This window comes from Moschus berezovskii, chromosome 15, assembly GCF_049115385.1.
Source record: "Moschus berezovskii isolate FMDL1 chromosome 15, NW_MosBer_1.0, whole genome shotgun sequence".
NCBI lineage: Eukaryota > Metazoa > Chordata > Mammalia > Artiodactyla > Moschidae > Moschus > Moschus berezovskii.
In genome coordinates this window covers 67,879,056-67,899,014 of record NC_142474.1, presented here as the reverse complement: position 1 = coordinate 67,899,014, position 19,959 = coordinate 67,879,056, and the positions used below count along the sequence as shown (strand labels likewise).

Sequence of the window (19,959 nt, the reverse complement as noted above, 5' to 3'; positions counted from 1 at the left end):
TATAACTGCTTTTGCTGCATTTTCATTTGCCTCATGATGTTTTTGTTTCTCTTAATTTTGATTCCTTGATTGTTCAGTAACGTGTTGTTTAATCTCCACATATCTGTGAATTTTACAGTTTTTTTCTTACAATTGTTTCTAGTCTCATACTTCTTTGGTTGGAAAAGATGCTTGATATAATTTCCGTCCTCTTAAATTTGTTGAGACTTGTTTTGTGTGATCTATCTTGAATAATGTTCCATGTATACTTGAAGAATGTGTATACTGCTGCTGTTGGATGGAATGTTCTTAAATGTCTGCCAAGTTTATCTGGTCTAACATGTTAGGTCTAGTGTTTTCTTATTGATTTTCTCTCTAGATGATCTATCCATTGATGAAAATATAGTCACTAGAAAAATAGAAGTTCCTACTATTATAGTGTTGCTGTCTTTTTCTCCCTTTAGGTCTGTTAATATTTGTTTGATATATTCAGGTTTTTCTAAGTTGAGTGCATAAGTAGTTGCAAATGTTATAGCCTGTTGTTGGATTGGCCCTTTTATAGATGATCTTCTTGGTCTCTTATTACAAAATTTGTCTTAAGGTCTATTTAACTATACCTTGGACTGCAAGGAGAGCCAACCAGTCCATTCTAAAGGAGATCAATCCTGGGTGTCCATTGGAAGGACTGATGCTAAAGCTGAAACTCCAATACTTTGGCCACCTCATGCAAAGAGTTGACGCACTGGAAAAGACTCTGATGCTGGGAGGGATTGAGGGCGGGAGGAGACAGGGACGACAGAGAATGAGATGGCTGGATGGCATCACCAACTCTATGGACATGAGTCTGAGTGAACTCCGGGAGTTGGTGATGGACAGGGAGGCCTGGTGTGCTGTGATTCATGGGGTAACGGAGAGTAGGACACGACTGAGCGACTGAACTGAACTGAATATGTAAGTGGGCTTAGTTATCTCATGGCCAGTCCTCCTGTCTTCCTTTCCTGTAGATGGAGGTGTTATGAATAGCTGTCACCATGTAGACTAGCCTTTTGTCTTTCCATATAAGAAGAATCACTTTTCCTTTCTGCGTGTTGTGCTTAGTCACTCAGTCATGTTCAACTCTTTGTGACCTCATGTACTGTAACCCGTCATGATCCTCTGTCCATGGGATTCTTCCAGCAAGAATACTGGAGTGGGTTACCATTTCCTTATCTAGGGTATCTTCCCGACCCATGATCAAACCCACCATCTCTTGTGTCTCCTGCATTGCAGGTGGACTCTGTCTGCTGAGCCATCAGGGAAACCCTTCTTCCGTAAGAATGTCATTTTTCCGCTCTGTAGATTTTTAGATTTCACCTTTAATTTGGTTTAGTAGACCACGGTTCTCTCTTACAGTCCTACAAACTCTGGACTTATTTTTCAACAGTTTTTCAGATGCGGACATGCTGTTGTAATAATTACCGTGGTAACCATGGTGCCATGAACCAAGATAAGGTTGCAGGACTGATAATAGTGTTTCCTGTGGTTCCTTCCTTCACCCGTGTAAATCTCAAGGTTGCATATATATCTAATTCCACTTACGGTAACCGCCCTGACCATCCCACACTGTGTAAATTTTCTGGGCGGCAGGTTTTGCGTCTGTTGCCCTCTTCACCTTATCATTGCCTTATTTGCTGATGGCTCTGTTTGGGAACACAGATCAACTGAAGTTTTGGTAGAAAATACCCCCACAGTGTTGTTTTTTTTTCCTTTTCCGTTTGAATTCAACAAATATTTACTGAGTGCCTGTTACACGCAAGATTTTGTTTCAGATACTTGGGACACATCAGAGGATAAAACAATGGTCCCTGCCCTCATGGAGCTTACAGTCTAGCATTTATGACCATTTCACCTGGATGCCGTGACCCTGGGCAAGTCACTGTGCCTCTGTCCTCAGCCACCTGATGCAGGAGTAAGGAGGCCCAGCTCAGACACGGGTAACCAGCCGGCTGTGCTGGAGATGCCAAACAGGGCACCTACCCCCAGCCCACCACCCAGACAGTTGACAGGGCTGGAAGCTGGCTTTCAATAATAAAGTACAGGAAGAGGGGGCACAGGGATTGGAGCCAGTAGTCTGCTAGGCTGCTGTCTCGGGGCCTGGGCATTGCTACACGAACTGCTGCTGCTGCTTCTTGGTGGTCGCCTTGCCGACAAGGTCCTTGGCCTTCTCTGTAGCTGCCAGTGCCGTCTCCTTGGCCTTCTCCTGGGCTTCCTTGGCTGTTTCAACAAGGGTTTTGGGAGGGGCCTCACCTTGCTGCTTGGCCAAGATGTATTCAAAACCCTTCACAGTCTTGGTCACATTGCTTTTGAACTGTGTGAGACCAAATTCCTGGACAGCTCTGGAGATGCCAAATAAGCTAGAGACCCAGGCTTCCTGGTGGATTTTGGTCCAGCTGCTGTTATCAGAGTTCACATGGTAAACACATCATTTCTCCACCACCATCAGCCGGGCATGGTTGATGTTCCAGGTAAAGGTGGTCATGGTCTGGTTTTTGTGGGTCCACAGTAGAGTCCTCCAGGATGTACTCTGAGTGAGCAACATTGGCAGGAAACAGTCACTCAGCCCAGCGGGGCATCCTGTTTGTCTTGGTTAGGAGTCGTTGGGACAGGAGATTCTGGTCAAAGGTTGCACTGTCTTCCATCAAGACATGTTTGCTATAGGGATTCGGGTACCACTGCCAGAAGGCAGCGGACACTTGGTCCCAGGAGCTCTGGAGCACGCTCTGGCCAGGAAATACTTCACCATCGTCCTGGCCAGAGTGGGCTCAGCGCCCAAGCAGTATCAGGGGTGCGGAGGCCGGGCTGGAGCTCGATGTGCGGCCACCATGCTAGCAGTGGCTCAGTCGCTACAGCACTACACCCAACCAGCTGCCGCCACCATGAGGAATTATCAGAATAACCCCAAAGTGTTGTAACTTATGAAAGTCTGTCTTCAGAAAGTGGGGTTTCCAAGTTATTGTTAAAGTGAAGAAATGTCATTATTTGTTCAAACTTTCTTCCCATCATAACCTTGGGAAAGATAGGTGTTTCAAATAATGGGTCCAGTGTGACTTTCTCATTTGTCCATCAAAATTATGAATTCAAGAAACTTCTTTAAAAGAAATTTATGTCACTGTTGGTTACATGAGTCCATTTTAAAGCTTTATCATACTTTTTACATGATTTTTCATTCTGTTGGTGATAAAAGTTTGAGAAGTGACTAACTCAAAAAAGCAGCTCAGTTCAGTCGTGTCCGACTCTTTGTGACCCCATGAACCGCAGCACACCAGGCCTCCCTGTCCATCACCAACTCCCGGAGTTCAACCAAACTCATGTCCATTGAGTCGGTGATGCCATCCAACCATCTCATCCCCTGTCATCCCCTTCTCCTGCCTTCAATCTTTCCCAGCATCAGGGTCTTTTCAAATGAGTCAGCTCTTCACATCAGGTGGCCAAAGTACTGAAGTTTCAGCTTTAACATCAGGCCCTCCAATGAACACCCAGGACTGATCTCTTCTAGGATGGACTGGTTGGATCTCTTTGCAGTCCAAGGGACTCTCAAGAGTCTTCTCCAGCACCACAGTTCAAAAGCATCAATTCTTTGGCGATCAGCTTTCTTGATAGTCCAACTCTCACATTTCATACATGACTACTGGAAAAACCATAGCCTTGACTAGATGGACCTTTGTTGGCAAAGTAATGTCTCTGCTTTTTAATATGCTGTCTAGGTTGGTTATAACTTTCCTTCCAAGGAGCAAGCGTCTTTTAATTTCAAGGCTGCAGTCACCATCTGCAGTGATTTTGGAGCCCAGAAAAATAAAGTCAGCCACTATTTCAACTGTTTTCCCATTTATTTGCCATGAAGTGATGGGACCAGATGCCATGATCTTAGTTTTTCTGAATGTTGAGCTTTAAGCCAACTTTTTCACTCTCCTCTTTCACTTTCATCAAGAGGCCCTTTAGTTCCTCTTCACTTTCTGCCATAAGGGTGGTGTTATCTGCATATCTGAGGTTATTGATATTTCTCCCAGCAATCTTGATTCCAGCCTGTGCTTCCTCCAGCCCAGCATTTCTCATGATGTACTCTGCATGTAAGTTAAATAAGCAGGGTGACAATATATAGCCTTGACGTACTCCTTTTCCTATTTGGAACTAGTCTGTTGTTCCATATCCAGTTCTAACTGTCACTTCCTGGCCTGTATACAGGTTTCTCAAGAGGCAGGTCAGGTGGTCTGGTATTCCCAACTCTTTCAGAATTTTCCACAGTTCACTGTGATCCACACAAAGGCTTTGGCATAGTCAATAAAGCAGAAATAGATGTTTTTCTGGAACTCTCTTGCTTTTTCGATGATCCAGCGGATGTTGGCAATTTGATCTCTGGTTCCTCTGCCTTTTCTAAAACCAGCTTGAACATCTGGAAGTTCACAGTTCACATATACCCAAAATTAATTCTGCTATTTCAGTAACACTTTGTAGGTTATTACATTCAGTCGTTATATATGACACACCTATAAAGTCTTCTAATTTTCATGAAATGTCTTCAGTCCAATCTTCTGCAGAAGCAAAGGAGTGTTCTCCAGCACCGTGAGTTTCATTTTCACTTTCTGTGGCAGTCAGTCACTAAGATTTTTTGTCTTTTTGTTGGTCTAATGTTCAAATCATATGAGTGATAACTATACCTGAAGAGCTATCATCGTTTTTATAATTTATTTTTGGTTGCACTGGATCTTCGTTGCTGTGTGGAGGCTTTATTTAGTTGCGGAGAGCTGGGGGGCTTTTCTCTAGTTGCAGTGTGCGGGTTTCTCATTGCGATGGCTTCTCTTTGCGGGGCACAGGCTCTAGGCGCATGGGCTCAGTAGTTGTGGCACACGGGCTTAGTTGCCATGTGACATGGAATCTTCCCTGACCAGGGACTGAACCCATCTCCCCTGCACTGGCTGGCAGATTCTTAACCACCACCAGAGAAGTCCTAAAGGACCATCTTCTTCTGTCTTAGTCTCAGTCGTGTCTGACTCTTTGTGACCCCATGAACTGAAGTCTGCCAGGCTCCTCTGCCCATGGGGATTCTCCAGGCAACAATGCTGGAGTGGGTTGCCATTTCCTTCTCCAGTCTTCTCCTGAGACACTAAGGTATATCTTGCTCAATCAAGAGAAAGTATCTGCATAAAACTGACCGAAAAATTCTTCACTCAAAATTTGGTGATGCGTCATTTTTGAAAATTTTAATATACAAAAGGTAGGAACAAAAACCTCACAGGGCAAAATGTGAATAATAATGACAGTCATAAGTTGTATAATGAATAACGTTTGGGTAACAGAAGATGTATTAATATGTCTTTGGTCAATAATGTGTTAAGAATGTCTTTGTTTGCTACATGAATGTAAGTCCTGTTTGCTCTCAGAACCAAGCAGCTTGGGTACCTATCCCTGAGGAGGCAGGCAGAAAAGCTGGGGCACAGAGACACGTGTCCAGGCTCCTTCCAGGGAGATAACTAGTAACCTGGGACAGGCTGGAGGGAGAGGTGTCTGCTGGCTTCCCTGCCCTTAAGGGAGGATCACAGTCCGCCCCTAGGGGCAGAATACGTTAGAAGGCTGACCCTCAGGCAGAAACTTTGTGCTTAGTTGCTCAGTCATGTCCGATTCTTTGCGAACACTGGTGGACTGTCCATGGGGATTCTCCAGGCAAGAATACTGGAGTGGGTTGCCATGCCCTCCTCCAGGGGATCTTCCCAACCCAGGGATCAAACCCAGATCTCCTGCATTTCAGGTGGATTCTTTAGCGTTTGAACCACCAGAGATGGCCCGAGAATACTGGAGTGGGTAGTAGAAGCTTTAGAAGTAGACAAATGGACTCTCTTCAGGAAAGGACTGGGAGTTGAGCATTTCTGTATGCCCTCTCTGTGCTAAGCCCTAGGGGAAGGAGATGTCCAGTTTAAAACCGCCTCTGTTGTCCTCTCTGGCTTCTGAAGGCACGACCTGGTGGCTGTCAGAGACGGCTGATTTGGGGACCCATCCACTACCAGTAGCCACAAAAGCTGGGGTGCAGATGTGTGTACAGGTTTCTTTCAGGGAGGGCCTGGCAACTTGGAGCAGGTCAGAGAGAGCAGACAGAGGTGGTGCCTTTGGGGAGGATTGCAGTCAGCCCCTAGATAGGTGCTCAGTTAGAGGCCTGACCCTCAAGCAGCAGCGTTTAAAGTATCCAAGTAGACCCTATCCAGAGAGAGACTGGGAGGTGGGCTTGACCTGCACTGACCTCGAGGGGATTGCTGAGGTGAGTGCTTGTGCCTTTAACAACTGCTGCTTTGCTTCCCATTGTCTGTGGAACTGGTGGATTCAAACCCCATTGACTTTTAGAGCTAGGTACCTGTCTGGAGGCCTTTGGGTGGGAATCTTAAAACCTGGAGTTGTAGATATGGGGTCCAGACCCTTCATCCCTCAAGGAGAAACTGGCATTTGACTATTCCCTTTCAATTGTAGGGCTCTGTGCCACCGCTGGGGTTTTAGCAAGAGCATATCTCAGCCTTTCCTACTCATTTCGACATAGGCATTATCTTGGTCCCTAATTTTGTAAGAGATGCTTAACCAGTGAGTGAGCTTCTTCAGACAGAGTTGCTCTGTGTGTAGCTGTCCATTTGGTGTGTCCACTGGAGGCAGGGAGTCCAGGAGCCTTCAGTGTCACCATCTTTAAAGACAGCCTCAATCCTTTTTAAACTGTTTCTGAATAACCCTTAAAAGGAATGAAATTGGGTCATTTTTAGTGATGTGGATGAAGCTAGAGTCTGTCATACAGAGTGAAGTAAGTCCGAAGAGAAAAACATTGTATATTAACACAGGTATACAGAGTCAAGAAAATGGTACTGATGAACATATTTGCAGGGTAATAATAGAGACACAGATGTAGAGAAATGGACTTTTGGACATGGAGAGAAAGGCGAGGGTGGGATGAAATGGGAGATTGGGACTGACACATATACACTACCATGCGTAAAACAGAAGCTAGCGGGAAGCTCCTGTATCGCACAGGGAGCTCAGCTCAGCACTCGGTGACCTAGAGGGGTAGGAGGGAGGTCCAAGAGGGAGGGAATTCACATAGTTGTACAGTAGAACATCGTAAGGCAAGTATACTCCAATTAGGAAATATATTTGAAAAGTAACTATTTTTTTAACACTAGAATCACACTCTTGAACCACCAGGTGTTCACATTATGCGAAGCAGCGTCAGGGAGACCGAGGACAGAGCAAAAGCAGCCTCCTGTCTCACTGTCACCCCGGGCATGTGCTCAGGCAGTCCCTGCTGTTTCACATCTCCCTCTCCAAGTCTTTTTATCTCTTTTTTGGAGACATCAGCAGATAGGCATAGAGCTGAATATTTAAGTCAAAAAAGATTCATGACATGCCATCATTGTACCCCATTTGAGTATCTTAACAGCCAGATGAGCTACCTAGGTATTATTATCTTATCAGTGAAAATACACTAAAGCTCAGAGTAGAGTTGCCAAGTTTAGCAAAGAAAAATAAAGGATGCCCAGTTAAACTTCAATAACAAATGAACCATGAATGAATTTTGAAGGGTAGGTCCTGTGCAATATTTTGGTCATACTGGTTCTAAAAATACTTTTTGTTCACTTATAAAATACAGAATCTTATATTTAGCCTGAAAACCTAGTTCAAAGGCATTACTTGGCCTCAAGTCTTCTAGCTTCTGCGCCTTCACTAAGGCTCATGATATTGCTCACATTTTGAATGCATTCATTCTGTTTACATATGAACAGCTTATTTGTCTGCACTGCATTTATGTTTGACATGACTTTCAATTTGTTGTATAAAATTACTTAATAAAAAAGGCAACACACACATACATGATGAGGGAACGTTGGTGGAGCCAGGTTTTGAGAGGAGCAACATAGACTCAGGAGAAAGGATTTGACCCTGGATGTGGGCCAGAGGGATGTGATGTTTCTTCCTCTGAGCTGGGAGGGAGGAGAGAAGGGGCGCAAACTAGATAGTGGCACACTAGTTGGATGAAGAATGTCCTCTGCCACATCAGTAAACAAACGATGGTGCGGCCAAGAGCCAGCAGCCACTGCAGCAGCCGGCTGTGCACCCTGAGGGGATTCAGGATGGAGAGAAATAGGGTGCTGGCCCTAGACAGGTAGGGTGCTCATCAAAGGAATGACTTCAGTGAGCCCAGACTCTTCTACCTTCCCATACATAGATAAGTGCTCACTTCATTAACTTGAGATGTCTGGTTTTTCCTTAACTAACAGTAATCTTTTGATGATCTATCTGGTTTTGTTTTTGCAAAAACTCATGTATTCTGGTTCCTCCCTTACCTCTTTGGAACAGTCCTTTAGAACTACCTGAGAGGCACTTCCCAGGCTTAGGTCCTCAGCCTATCCACTGAATAAAACTTTGAAGTCTCAAGTTCAGGTTGTGTGACCCTAGGAATGGGAGGAAACACACTTCTGATGGACTATATTTTCATGGTAAATTTAGAGGAACAACCAACTACTGATTGGGAAAGAAAAGTAGCTGGTTCAGAAACGAGAATGGAAATGAGCTGCAATATTGTACAGTGATTAGAAAGGTGATGAGAAGATCACGTGGAATCCCACCAATCCTCTTCCTTATGACATGCATTGGGCCTTTCGGGTGAGTACTTAACACTCACAGTGAAGATTTGTATTATACCTATTGAGTGTGTATGGGCTCTCAGGCATCATGCTGAGTGTCTTTAGGAGTAATTTCAACCCTCTTGACAGCCTTTATGGAAGGAGTGAAGCCATCCCCATCCTGCAGGTGAGCACATGCACACAAACGAAGATGGGCTTGGAGCCTTGACGGGCCACCTGTCCTAGTGTGTACCCTGGTCAATGTAATCTCGTGAAGCCCCAGATTCCCCCTGGAGAATGATGATCAGAATCACTATTGATGAAATTATTAGGAATATTAAATGAGATGTGTGTGCAAGAGCCTAAACCTTCATAGAATATGGACATTGCTGAGCTAACAACTGATCTGTAGTCATGTGATAGGAGTTCACCGTCTCTCTTCCCCCAAGGAAGATGGAGACTTGTACCACAGAAGCAGGGATCCCTGTTAACTTCTGCTGCTAGGCAGGTTTAAATAAATGAGGATGGGGAGGGGTGTGGGGGTGGTGTGCGACAGTGGCCCAGACCTGTAGTCCAGTAGGGTTACCTTCAGACACAGAAGCCTCACCCCAACCTGAGGTATGGGCCATATGCCATAAGTCTGTGACTCCTGGGGACACAGGTTTAAAAGGTGCTACAATCTATTGGCCTCCTGCTTATTATATGACTTTGGTAAAATCACACCAAGTGGAACCAAACACCATGGCTCAGAGACTGTGCTCTGATAAGTTGGCTAAAGTGTGTGAAGTTCTGAGCAGTTCTTGGGTTTTTCCTGGATAAACATTCCTACTCGTGCAATGAGCCAGTGGCAAGGGCTGCTGTAAGATGACAGTGGAGCAGATAATGGAGGCTTGGGGAGTTCCCATCGGCATAGATCTGAGTGCACTTTTGAAGGCATTGATTAATGAAGCTGCGTGTCCCTCATGAGGTGAGGCCAGGATCACACGGCTCGTCTGCAGGTGTGTGGGAAGATGGGAACCCAGGAGACAGCAAAGGTGGACTGGGCTCAGTCTCTCCTTTATCCCAGGTATGACCCGCAGGTGCTTACCCCAGAGGATGGAAATGGCCTTTCCAGGCTCGGGCTGGAAATCCCGCAGTCTCCCTGCTCCAGAAGAAACACACATCACTTTGCTGCTGTGGCTGAACTACTGCTCATCTTTATTGAAAAGGCAGAACATAACGCATCTGAAGAGACCCAGCTTCCACAGTTCTCCAGATGCTGGCTGTAAATCACCCGTGGGTGGCAGTGAAACTGCAGAATGGAACGTCCCTGGGAAGAAGAAACCAGAAGACGCACCTCCTGTTGTACCAGACTGTGAAAACTACCACTAATGAAGTGCTGGCAGAAGCGTGGCAGTGAAGAGCCCTTGAGAAGTCCCCTGCTGTGCAGACCAGGGCATCAACTTCTCCCCTGAGGCCACTGCCTGCCACCAAAGGATACAAGGCTCATGCCCCAGACAGTCTCCGAGAACAAGAAGGACATGATTTTTCTAAAGGCAGTGGATGGAAATCTGAGCATTTCCAGTGGAGAGGATGGCATTATCAGGCCCCCCTGTATCTGGGGTGGTTACGGGGCAGGGAAGGGAAGGTGGTTGGTTTAGAGGATCCATTAACAGAGGATAACCAAGGGGTGGGTGACTACTTAATCACACACCGGGGATCTGATCACATACTGGGGATCTGATCACATGTGGGTAAGTCAAGGGCTCAAGTGTTAGCACTGCAAACAGTAAAAGATATTTGCAATACCTCTCTAAAGGTTTCTTCCCAAAGAAGGTGACATGACCATACACAGAATCTACCGCGGTGAGAAGTGGGCCAACACACAAGCACTACTGCTGGGGTCTGTCTGGACAGTCCAGGTGAGGGGGGGAAGCATTTGTGCAAAGAAGCCAAGATCGGGAGGCCTGCAACAAGCCCTTTCACGAGCAGAGCGCAGACGGTAACGAGGCAAGGTCCCCAGGCCCCAGTGGGTAAAGAAAATGTCTTTGCACAACAGAAGTTCACAGCATGTTGGGTCAGCTCACCTCGAATTCGGAGAAGTTGGAGCCAAGCACGGAGCAAACAATAAGTTCGAATTTAGCCATGGAAGTTCAGGCTCTTCCAACTTAGAAATGTGCTGTGATGAAACATGACAGGCCCATAAAGGCAGTTCCCCTCTAGGTTAAAGTGGCCCACAGGAGTCCCCTGGGCAGCTGCTGTTGGACAGCAGGTATTATTCATCCTACTCAATTTCCTGCCACCTGACTCCCAGCTCCATTCCCTGACCTGTGATGGGCTCATTAAGTCTTAATGACACCAGACGGTGCCACCACTTGCTTCTCAACACTGCTCCAAGCTCAGGGTGGTCCTGCCACTCAGAACTGAGACCACACTGCCTTTCCTTGAAAATGGAGGCCGAACCCCTTGAGTCCATGTGCCTCTAGAGAGATTCTGAAATGTTCTTTCCCTAATAAGTGCACTTTCCCAGCTGCTCCTTGATCGCAGGGTCAGGCCCAGGCACACAGGAGGGCAGGAATCAGGCAGCCAAGGAGACAGGAGACTTGCCCTGTAAACCCAGTAGCCGCTACCAAATGCAGAGTAAAAACGTCATCTACGAGGGTTCTTGAGCTACGTGCGTGTACAAGTCCCACCTCCCTTTCCACTGCCTGGAAGGGGCCCCGCCCGGGCCCAGGGGAGGCCGGCGCTCCAAGCCCGCTAACCCCGCAGGTAAGGGGCCCCCGCGGGCTCGCGGCCCAGCGCGTTGATGTGCGGGAGCGCGCCCGCCGCTGCCGCCAGCTTCTCGCTCAGCTTGCGGTTCAGCAGCTCCAGGTGGCGGCCGTGCTTCCGCGCCTGCCGCAGGGACCGCTTGACCTTCTTCACCCGCTCCCGCAGCTGCTTGTTCCGCTTCTCCAGGGTGGCGACCTTCTGCTGCAGCTTCTTGACGTGGTCCTCCTCCTCAAACAGGGCCTTCTGCACCGAGGAACACATGAGCTGGGGGGGAAGCGCGGGGGGCGGGGAGAGGCAGGTTAGTTTCAGAACCCTCCCCAGGTAAGCTTCCTGGAGCTGCCAGCCCCGAGGCACAGGCCTCCTGCCACTAATGGCCTGACCCGGGGACAGGGCCAGCCCTCATGCCCCCTTTTTGCTTCCGCCCTGTGGACCCCACTGCAGAGCCCCTCTTTTGCTGTAAAAAGATGCGCCATGGTTTGCCTTACGTGCTTATCCATTTGCATCCTCTCTCTCCCCTGTTGGAGCGGTCAGTCTTCACCTGTGCTCTCCTCAGTCAGCACTTTTACCTGTGCAGTTCGAATCGCTCTAGAACATTTTTCAGGAAAGCCAAAGCTTGAGGATCACCTAGGGAAACTTGGTCCACAGAGGGCCTTCAGCGAATTTTCACCAAAGAACTTTGCTGGCACCAAGGTGCAAATACCCTCATTCTGGAAATCTCTCTAGTAGCTGTGGGATGGTCTGCAAGTAAGCATCTCTTTTGAAAAAATCGAGTTGTCTCTTAAAAAAAAAATCTAAATATTTGTCACTCTAGCAAAAAGGACCGCTCTAGTGACTCAAAAAAACAGAAAAATGCACAGAGAATATGGATGGTCTACAGGAAAGATAATATACAATTATCTCTTTAACATAGGAAAAGCTTAACCCTACTCTTAATAAGGTAAATGCAAAGTAGGTCCACAATGGATTGATTTCTTTCAACAAAATGAAATTTTGATTTTACCCTTTGGTAAAATCAGATATTTGGGGAAATAGGCATTCTCATATACTGCAAGTGGAGAGTAAACTTCTGTAAAGAGCAATCTGACTGTATCAAAATGAAAACTGCATATAGCCTTTGATCTAGTCATTCTGGGGCTTCATCTGATAGAAACACTCCCACATGTGCAAAAATACATATATTATCTAGAATAATTATTCTGTGATAAGTATCTAATAATATAGTAATTGTAATATGTATTATATATAAACACACACAGAAAACAACAAACACTCTTTAAGAAGGCTGAAGAACGATACTAGCATCGTGACCACATAAGACATCCGTCTCCCTTGCCCGAACAAAAACTGGCATCTGTCCGTGAACAAAAGTGACTTTAGAACTATGGGATCCACCAGGGGACCCAGGAGGAGTCTTGCCCACCCATGCATCTCTGCACACCTCCTTCTGATTGCGTGCCTGTTTCTATCTAGTATTCTGTTGTGTCCACAGAACTGATGTTTCCCTGCATATGGAATTTGTATGTTTATAAGTGAAAATGTTAATATATTATTGTTAATCCTGAAGCATTAAAAAAGACACCAGTCCTGGCTATGGACACTGCAATGATCCATGAGTTTCACCAGACCCTCTCGGGCAATGGACCTCAGCAGATATTTCTCCAAAGACGACTACAGGTGGCCAACAGGTATGTGAAAGGTGCTGGACATCACTAATCATCAGGAAAATACAAATGCACCATAAGGAGCAGGCAAGCAAGGGAACCTGTCTGTTCTCCCTCCCAACTTCTTGCCAGGCCTCTGATCAATTTCTATTGATTAAGGACGCCAAGAATCCTGGTTGGTAATACACGTTGTGGCGCTCAGTGTGTCCCCTTCTGGGGAGAGTTTCAGGGTACCCCTGGGACCACTGAACACATCACCCACGGGGAAGCAAAGAGGCCACCTGAACCTCTCGTTTTAGCGTCACCACATTTGTTAAGTCTGCCTTCCTGGGGCCTCAGGACCCTTCTTCAGGCACTGCCTCCCACTCCCCTTTATCCCTCTCCCTGCCCTTAACTCTCTCCCCTCTCCTCCTGAGAGAGCAGACGGGGCAGTCCAGCATCACCCCTCTCCGTCTCTGAGACCGGCCCGCTCTGGCCAGCAGTGGCTCTCCTCACGCCATGCAGACTCTGGTCCAGTGGGCTCTCCCTGACCAGAGATTTATGACAGAGGTTCAGACCTCATCTTGTGTAGTAGATGGAAATTCCGTCCTTCCAACATTCTCACCTTTATTTCCTACTGCCAAGAAAATCCCACTGGGAACAGGCTGGAGGGGCAGATTTCTATACATGGGTGGATGCGTGGGTGAGACGCCCACCTTCAGGTTGGGGACCCACGGACAACACACAAGCGGCTGGTCCCTGGGCTTGATCACCCCGGTGGGCAGTGGACAGGGTGCTTGCTGCCTCCTTCACTGACCCTTTCTGGAAGCACGCAGGTTGGCTGAAGCAGCACTGGCCTTTGTTTTAGTCTTTTCTGTCCCTCCTCCCTTCCCCTCTCCTCCCGTGGTCCTCGCCCCTGCACGCCCATCCCCTTTACCCTGAAGACGTCTTATTTGTGTCTGTTTTGTGACTGGTATCTTTGTGATGTAGTTTTGTCTGTCCCACTATTCCTGCCAGCCTTGTGAGCACAGTGGAGCTCTTCAGCCTTGAAACACAACCCACACTGCCTGAGACTCCCACTTGGGTTATTTAGTGGGATTTTAAAGAACAAAAAGAAAAGACAGACACTGGCATCTCCATCTTCTACGTAACTATTCTGCCTGGGCTCTCAGGAACTACCTGCTTCATCTGTGGTTCCCCCAAAGTGAGGGGGGGAAAGGGCCGTTTTTTAATGGATAAAGATGTGCTACAAATATATATAATAGAATATTATTTAGCCATAAAAATCATATTAATGCATATATGTGGGCTTTAGAAAAAGGTACAGATGAACCTGTTTGTAGGGCAGGAATACAAACAGAACAGACAAACTGATTTGTGGACACATTATAAGTGCCTGGTGACCTGTGATGACCTAGACAGGTGGGGAGACATTGTATAACTATGGTGATCCACATTTGTAAAGCAGTTATCCTCCAATAAAAAAATAAATGTAAAGAATGGTACACAAAGTTCCGAAGTTACACTCAGGTCTCGCTGTGACTTCCTTGTCTCCCTCCTCTCTTTCCTTCACACACATGAGAAATATCATATTAACACATATATGTGAAATCTATAAAGATGGTATAGATTCTCCTCTTTGCAAAACAGAAATAGGGAACGAATGTATACACACCGAGCAGAAAAAGAAGAGGTGCTTTGGGAGATTGGGATCAACATATATACACTATGAATACTGTATATAAAATAGATAAGAGAACCAACTGTATACCACAGGAACTCTGCTCTGACCTAAATGGGAAGGAACTTCCAAAAGAGAGTGGATATATGTATACATATACCTGATCTACTTTCCTGTACAGCAGGAACTATTACAACATTGTAAAGCGACTCTACTCCAATATAAATTAATTTATAATAGCCAGGACATGGAAGCAACCTATATGTCCATCTGCAGACAAATGGGTAAGAAAGCTGTGGTACATAGACACAATGGAGTATTACTCAGCCATTAAAAAGAATACATTTGAATCAGTTCTAATGAGGTGGATGAAACTGGAGCCTATTATACAGAGTAAAGTAAGCCAGAAAGAAAAACACCAATACAGTATACTAACGCATATATATGGAATTTAGAAAGATGCTAACAATAACCCTGTACATGAGACAGCAAAAGAGACACAGATGTATAGAACAGTCTTTTGGACTCTGTGGGAGAGGGTGAAGGTGGGATGATTTGGGAGAATGGCATTGAAACATGTATGTTATCATACGTGAAATGAATCGCCAGTCCATTTTCGATGCATGATACAGGATGCTCGGGGCTGGTGTACTGGGATGAACCAGAAGGATGGGATGGGGAGGGAGGTTCAAGATGGGGAACACATATACACCCAGGGCAGATTCATGTCAATGTATGGCAAAACCAATACAATAATGTAAAGTAATTAGCCTCCAATTAAATAAATTAAAAAAAAAACAACAACAAATAAAAATAAAAAAGTTACAACAACAAAAAATAAAAACACAAGCTCTTGGCAGAACTTGAGTGTACCCCTGAGCCATCACCACTCTTCACAGGCATCCCTCAGACCCAGGGGCCAGCTGTTCCCCATTCTTCTTCTTGTTTGGTTACTCAATCGTGTCCAACTCTCTGCGACCCCAAGGACAGGAGCACACCAGGCTTCCCTGTCACTCCCTAAAGACCACCCTGACAGTGGCCTGGAGAAACCAAGATGTAGCACCAGAAACAGCTAGAAGTGTGTGGGGTTGGGGTAGTTATTAAGACAGGATGAACAGAATGACTAGAGCTCCTTGATCAGTGTGTCACTCTTGATCCCACGGCCTCCCTTTGACATGGGTAGGGTCCGAGCTGGAGCAGAAAGATGTAGGAGAACTCAGACCTTCCTACTGAGGAACTGTATCCATGTTACTGTCTACATGCATATGTATAGAATCCACATGCAACAGAGAATCACCTCTAGATGATACATGTTTGTTCATTCCAGCAAGAAGCATTTATGACCCCATGCCTGGCACTGTATGTTGCAAAGTTCTTCCTGAATTATTCTGCCACTAAGCTCTGTATCTAATAAACAAAAAGACAGTACATTAAAAATTACTGTTTCATGGCAGCAGACACACAAAGGCTCACTGAGAGGAGTCCTGCCTTCACAGCTGCTTTCAATTTAAATAACCTAACCTATAAAGACAAAGTGTACTTTCTGAAATGTTAAAAATGAGGCAAGTCCCAAAGTGGCAACACTGATCAACAACTTGCCTTTTTAATACTTCACTTCCTTCTTAAGATTCAAAACAGAGGGAAAAAAGGAGGAAATTAAAACCAAGAACAGAGGTCAACAGACTATGGCTCATGGACCCGATGTGGACCACCACCCGTTTTTGTGAATAAAGTTTTACCGGAACACTGCCACAGTCTTTGTGGCACACATAGTCTGTGGTTCCCTTCGTGCTACAGTGGCAGAGATGAGCTACAACACACACTGTGTGAGCCAAAAAGCCTAAAATCGTACCTGGCCCTTTATAGGAGAAAATTCTGGAACCCTCATCTCGAGGGGAGCTCAAGGCAAACCACGACGCAAAGGTAACAGTTGACAACTGGATGCATTTGGAAGGAAAACAGACAAGGAGTGCAAAGGATGAAAATAGCATCAGGTTCCAGAGTCCTCCAACCCTCACTGCCCACCCCACGTCCTTTTCACACCACTTTCAAACACCAAAGCGCGAGCACTACTTTGGGCAGCCAGCTCAAGTTCTCAGGGATTCTCTCAACAGACTGCTGCCCGTTTCACACCTCCAGATGGAAGTTCACAAAACAGCTCTTTCCAAAATGGTTAACACACTGTTTCTAAAGTGATTCCCCAGGGACACTGGAACAATAGGTTTTCTGGAACCTACCACGTGCACTGCCCAGGAGCATCCACTCTCCGGGTGAGAGGCGCTCTGAAGTGGGTCACTGGTCATGCGATTTGTCAGTTCCACAAAGCTTACACTGCCTTGAGTCTTCTGACCCAGTCAAGGCCAGAGGCCAAGACGCCCCCTTTTCCTGTGTGAAGCAGGAAACTCCTGGGGGCGCTGATGGCAAGCCCACCAGAATTCAACCCGAGTTCTCTCCAGTTCTCTCAGGCCCTGTGTCTCCATTCTACCATTGTTTTTAAACTTCTTAGAGTGGGGCAAGGAGGCGAGCAGCGGAGCCCAGTCAAAGCAGAACAGCTTCCTAAATGACTCGACAGTAATGATCTGGATGATACCCAGCACTGCGGAGAAAACTCCCAAGCCGCAGGAGTGACAACAGGGCAGTTCTACCACGGACTCTCTGGAGAAACAACCTGAGGTTCCTATGACTCTGTTTGACTTGGCGCCCGGTCCTCTGCTCTACCCCAAGCCAAATGCCACTGTCCCCCTGTGCCAGGAGCCTGGGAGAAGGGAGAGCACACGCCCAGACAGGCTGTGTGGAGGATGGGGCAGAGCTGGAGTGGGGTGCTCCTCCCACGGGCGGCACTGGCCCCGTGCTCCCCCTCCCCAGACACGCTGCAGGATCCGGCATCCCGGGCTTCAGAACCAGGCACCACTGGGTGCATCCTGGCTGCCCCAGCTGACTGCGGGGCCTCGCCAGCGCCAATGCAGCTGACTCAGCACCTCCCCTCCTCGTTCATACAACAGGAACAGTGACGTCTCCACTACAGACAGACTTTGAAGATGAAAGGCTAATAGGAACTTCCCTGGTGGTCCACTGGCTAAGACTCTGTGCTCCCAGTGCAGGGAGAGGGCCCGGTTTGATCCCTGGTCAGGGAACTAGATCCCACATTCACAACTAACACCTGGCGAAGCCAAATATTTTAAAAGTAAAATCAGATAATAGATGTAAAGCATTTGACATAGCATCTGACAAACAGTAACCACAGCATAAGAACCTTTATGACTTTTACTCATCCTGGACTTTCCTGATTGATCTACTCCTCCACACGGGGCTCCCTCAATTATCCCTGCATAGTTATCTATGCCTCTGCACTCCTGCTTAGGAAACCTCCACTAACTGCCCCACAAACCCTGAGACAATTCTTATTCTCTAAGGGTTCAGGGTCACCTCCTCTGTGAAGCCTTCCCTGATTTCTCCAGAAAGAGCCATGTCATCTTTCCCCAATTCGTTTGTCAAATTTACCACATTGTGAGTCTGACTCTCTCCTGGACAGTCAAAGCCGCTCAAGTGCAAGAGCTCCATCTTTTCATCTTTGTATCTAGAACCTGGCATGGAGTAAAGCCCTCAATGAATGAAGGGATGCAGGTTGAAACAGAATCAAGTTTAGTGATTTAAAAGTGGGCAACTAACAGACAAGTAGGAATGACCTTCGGAAAGTGGGTACTGGGTTCCACGTGGCCCTTGTGAAGTCCTGTCCCAAGTCCGTCTGACTCCCTGTTGCAGTAAGATCAGGAACTGGCTTTAAGGATCCCTGAAGTTCATGCATTTTCTTTTCTGATTCCCTCCCAGGCCCAGCTGACCAGGTTGTCTTGGACATCCCATACCAAACCCACAAGAATTGCAGGAAATGATGGAGATAAGAAAAGACTGAATTTTCAAGGGGAGATGCTAGGTTATAGCAGGTAAATTTGGGAGATGGCGCACATTTCAGAAAGACCCCACAAATGATGGAAGAAGCGGACAGAGTCTTAAAAGGCCAGTGCTCAACTCCTAAATAGACCACAGTTAAAACTAGGAAAAATGGCACTGCTTTCGGTCTATTCCCTGCCACCACAGAGAGGGATGTTTACCAGTTCAGTTACAGAGAAATAAAGTCAGATCTCCCGATAAATGCACTTAGAAAGCACTGCCAAAGTGAAGTCCACATAATGCTCATCTCATGAGATGCTCACATGGGGACAAACGGAATTTTTTTTGGTCACATAAATTTCAGAAATTCTGCATATTATGTGTCCCTCTTTGATGTGATACACATTAACCTATTAACCATACTCACTGGTCCTGTATTAACCTCTATAACTACACCCAGTCTCTCTCGGTTGTGGCAGAACCCTCCAACAGGCAACAGCAACTGATTTCAAGGGTGAGGGTTTCCCATCTCTTTAGGCCTGGAGGAGGCCAGGCCCCCTAGCTAGTCCACTCAGCTGTGAGCTAGGAAATACTACCCACTCCATTACATGTATGTGGACCTCACTGATGGGAACCAAACTTGTCTTGTTCTGTGACATTTCAGTCTAGGTTCTCAGCTTCTCATCGGGGAATCTGCATCTCTCCAGGGAGTTCTGCAAGCATCATTTTCCATTGTGATGGAGGGATGATTGGGAAGCACAAGGTCACAGAACACTGATTCCAACCCCTGAGGCTTTTTCTGGACCTACCAAGGGAGGCAAAGGCGAAATCACAGATCCTAGGGTGAGAAGGCAGCTAGCAGCTCTCCTTCAGTTCCCAGCACCTTCCATGGTGCAAGGAAGAAAAGACCCAGGGAAAGCAGGAAGAAGAGTGGGATCATTTAGGTTCCGGAAACCCACTCCAGACAGCTGGCATCACAGCAGAAACAGGGGCACCTCCATCTAGTCCCAGCTCTGCCACTGATGAGTCAGTGACCATGGTGACTCATGGTCCCCCCTCAACCTTTGTCACAGCCTCAAAGACATCTTCCCAGATCCCATGCCTCTGAATGTTTGGTCAGAGCCTCCTTGGTCATTTCAGGCTCTCATTGGCCAGGGCTGGGGTTTTTTCCCATGAAAACTGTGGGAGGAAAACAGACACACGGTAGACTTGCCAATGCAGGGATTCTCTTTGGGGGCATGGGTGCTGTCCCTGGTCGCTGGGATCTCAGGGTTTTATTTAAAGATCTGGCCGCTGGCCTTCTGATGTACGCACTCCGCCTCCACGGCATCTCAGGCTGTGGGAGAAGAAGAAGGACTGGGCCTGCTGGTGTAGGCGCCTCCCCTAGAACCCAGCA

General features: G+C 46.8%; 1 protein-coding gene and 1 pseudogene across 1 annotated transcript in view; both read right to left on the bottom strand.

The window, feature by feature from the left end:
• Positions 1 to 1,733: 1,733 nt before the first annotated feature.
• LOC129554566 (PRELI domain-containing protein 1, mitochondrial pseudogene) lies at positions 1,734 to 10,732 on the bottom strand (annotated as a pseudogene).
• Positions 9,783 to 19,959, bottom strand: part of CCDC3 (coiled-coil domain containing 3) — a 101,797-nt gene continuing 91,620 nt past the window's right edge. Inside the window, exon 3 of the mRNA XM_055427680.2 lies at positions 9,783 to 11,618. Coding sequence (XP_055283655.1) covers positions 11,343 to 11,618 — 276 coding nt within the window. The 3' untranslated portion in view covers positions 9,783 to 11,342. The remainder of the gene's footprint in view (positions 11,619 to 19,959) is intronic.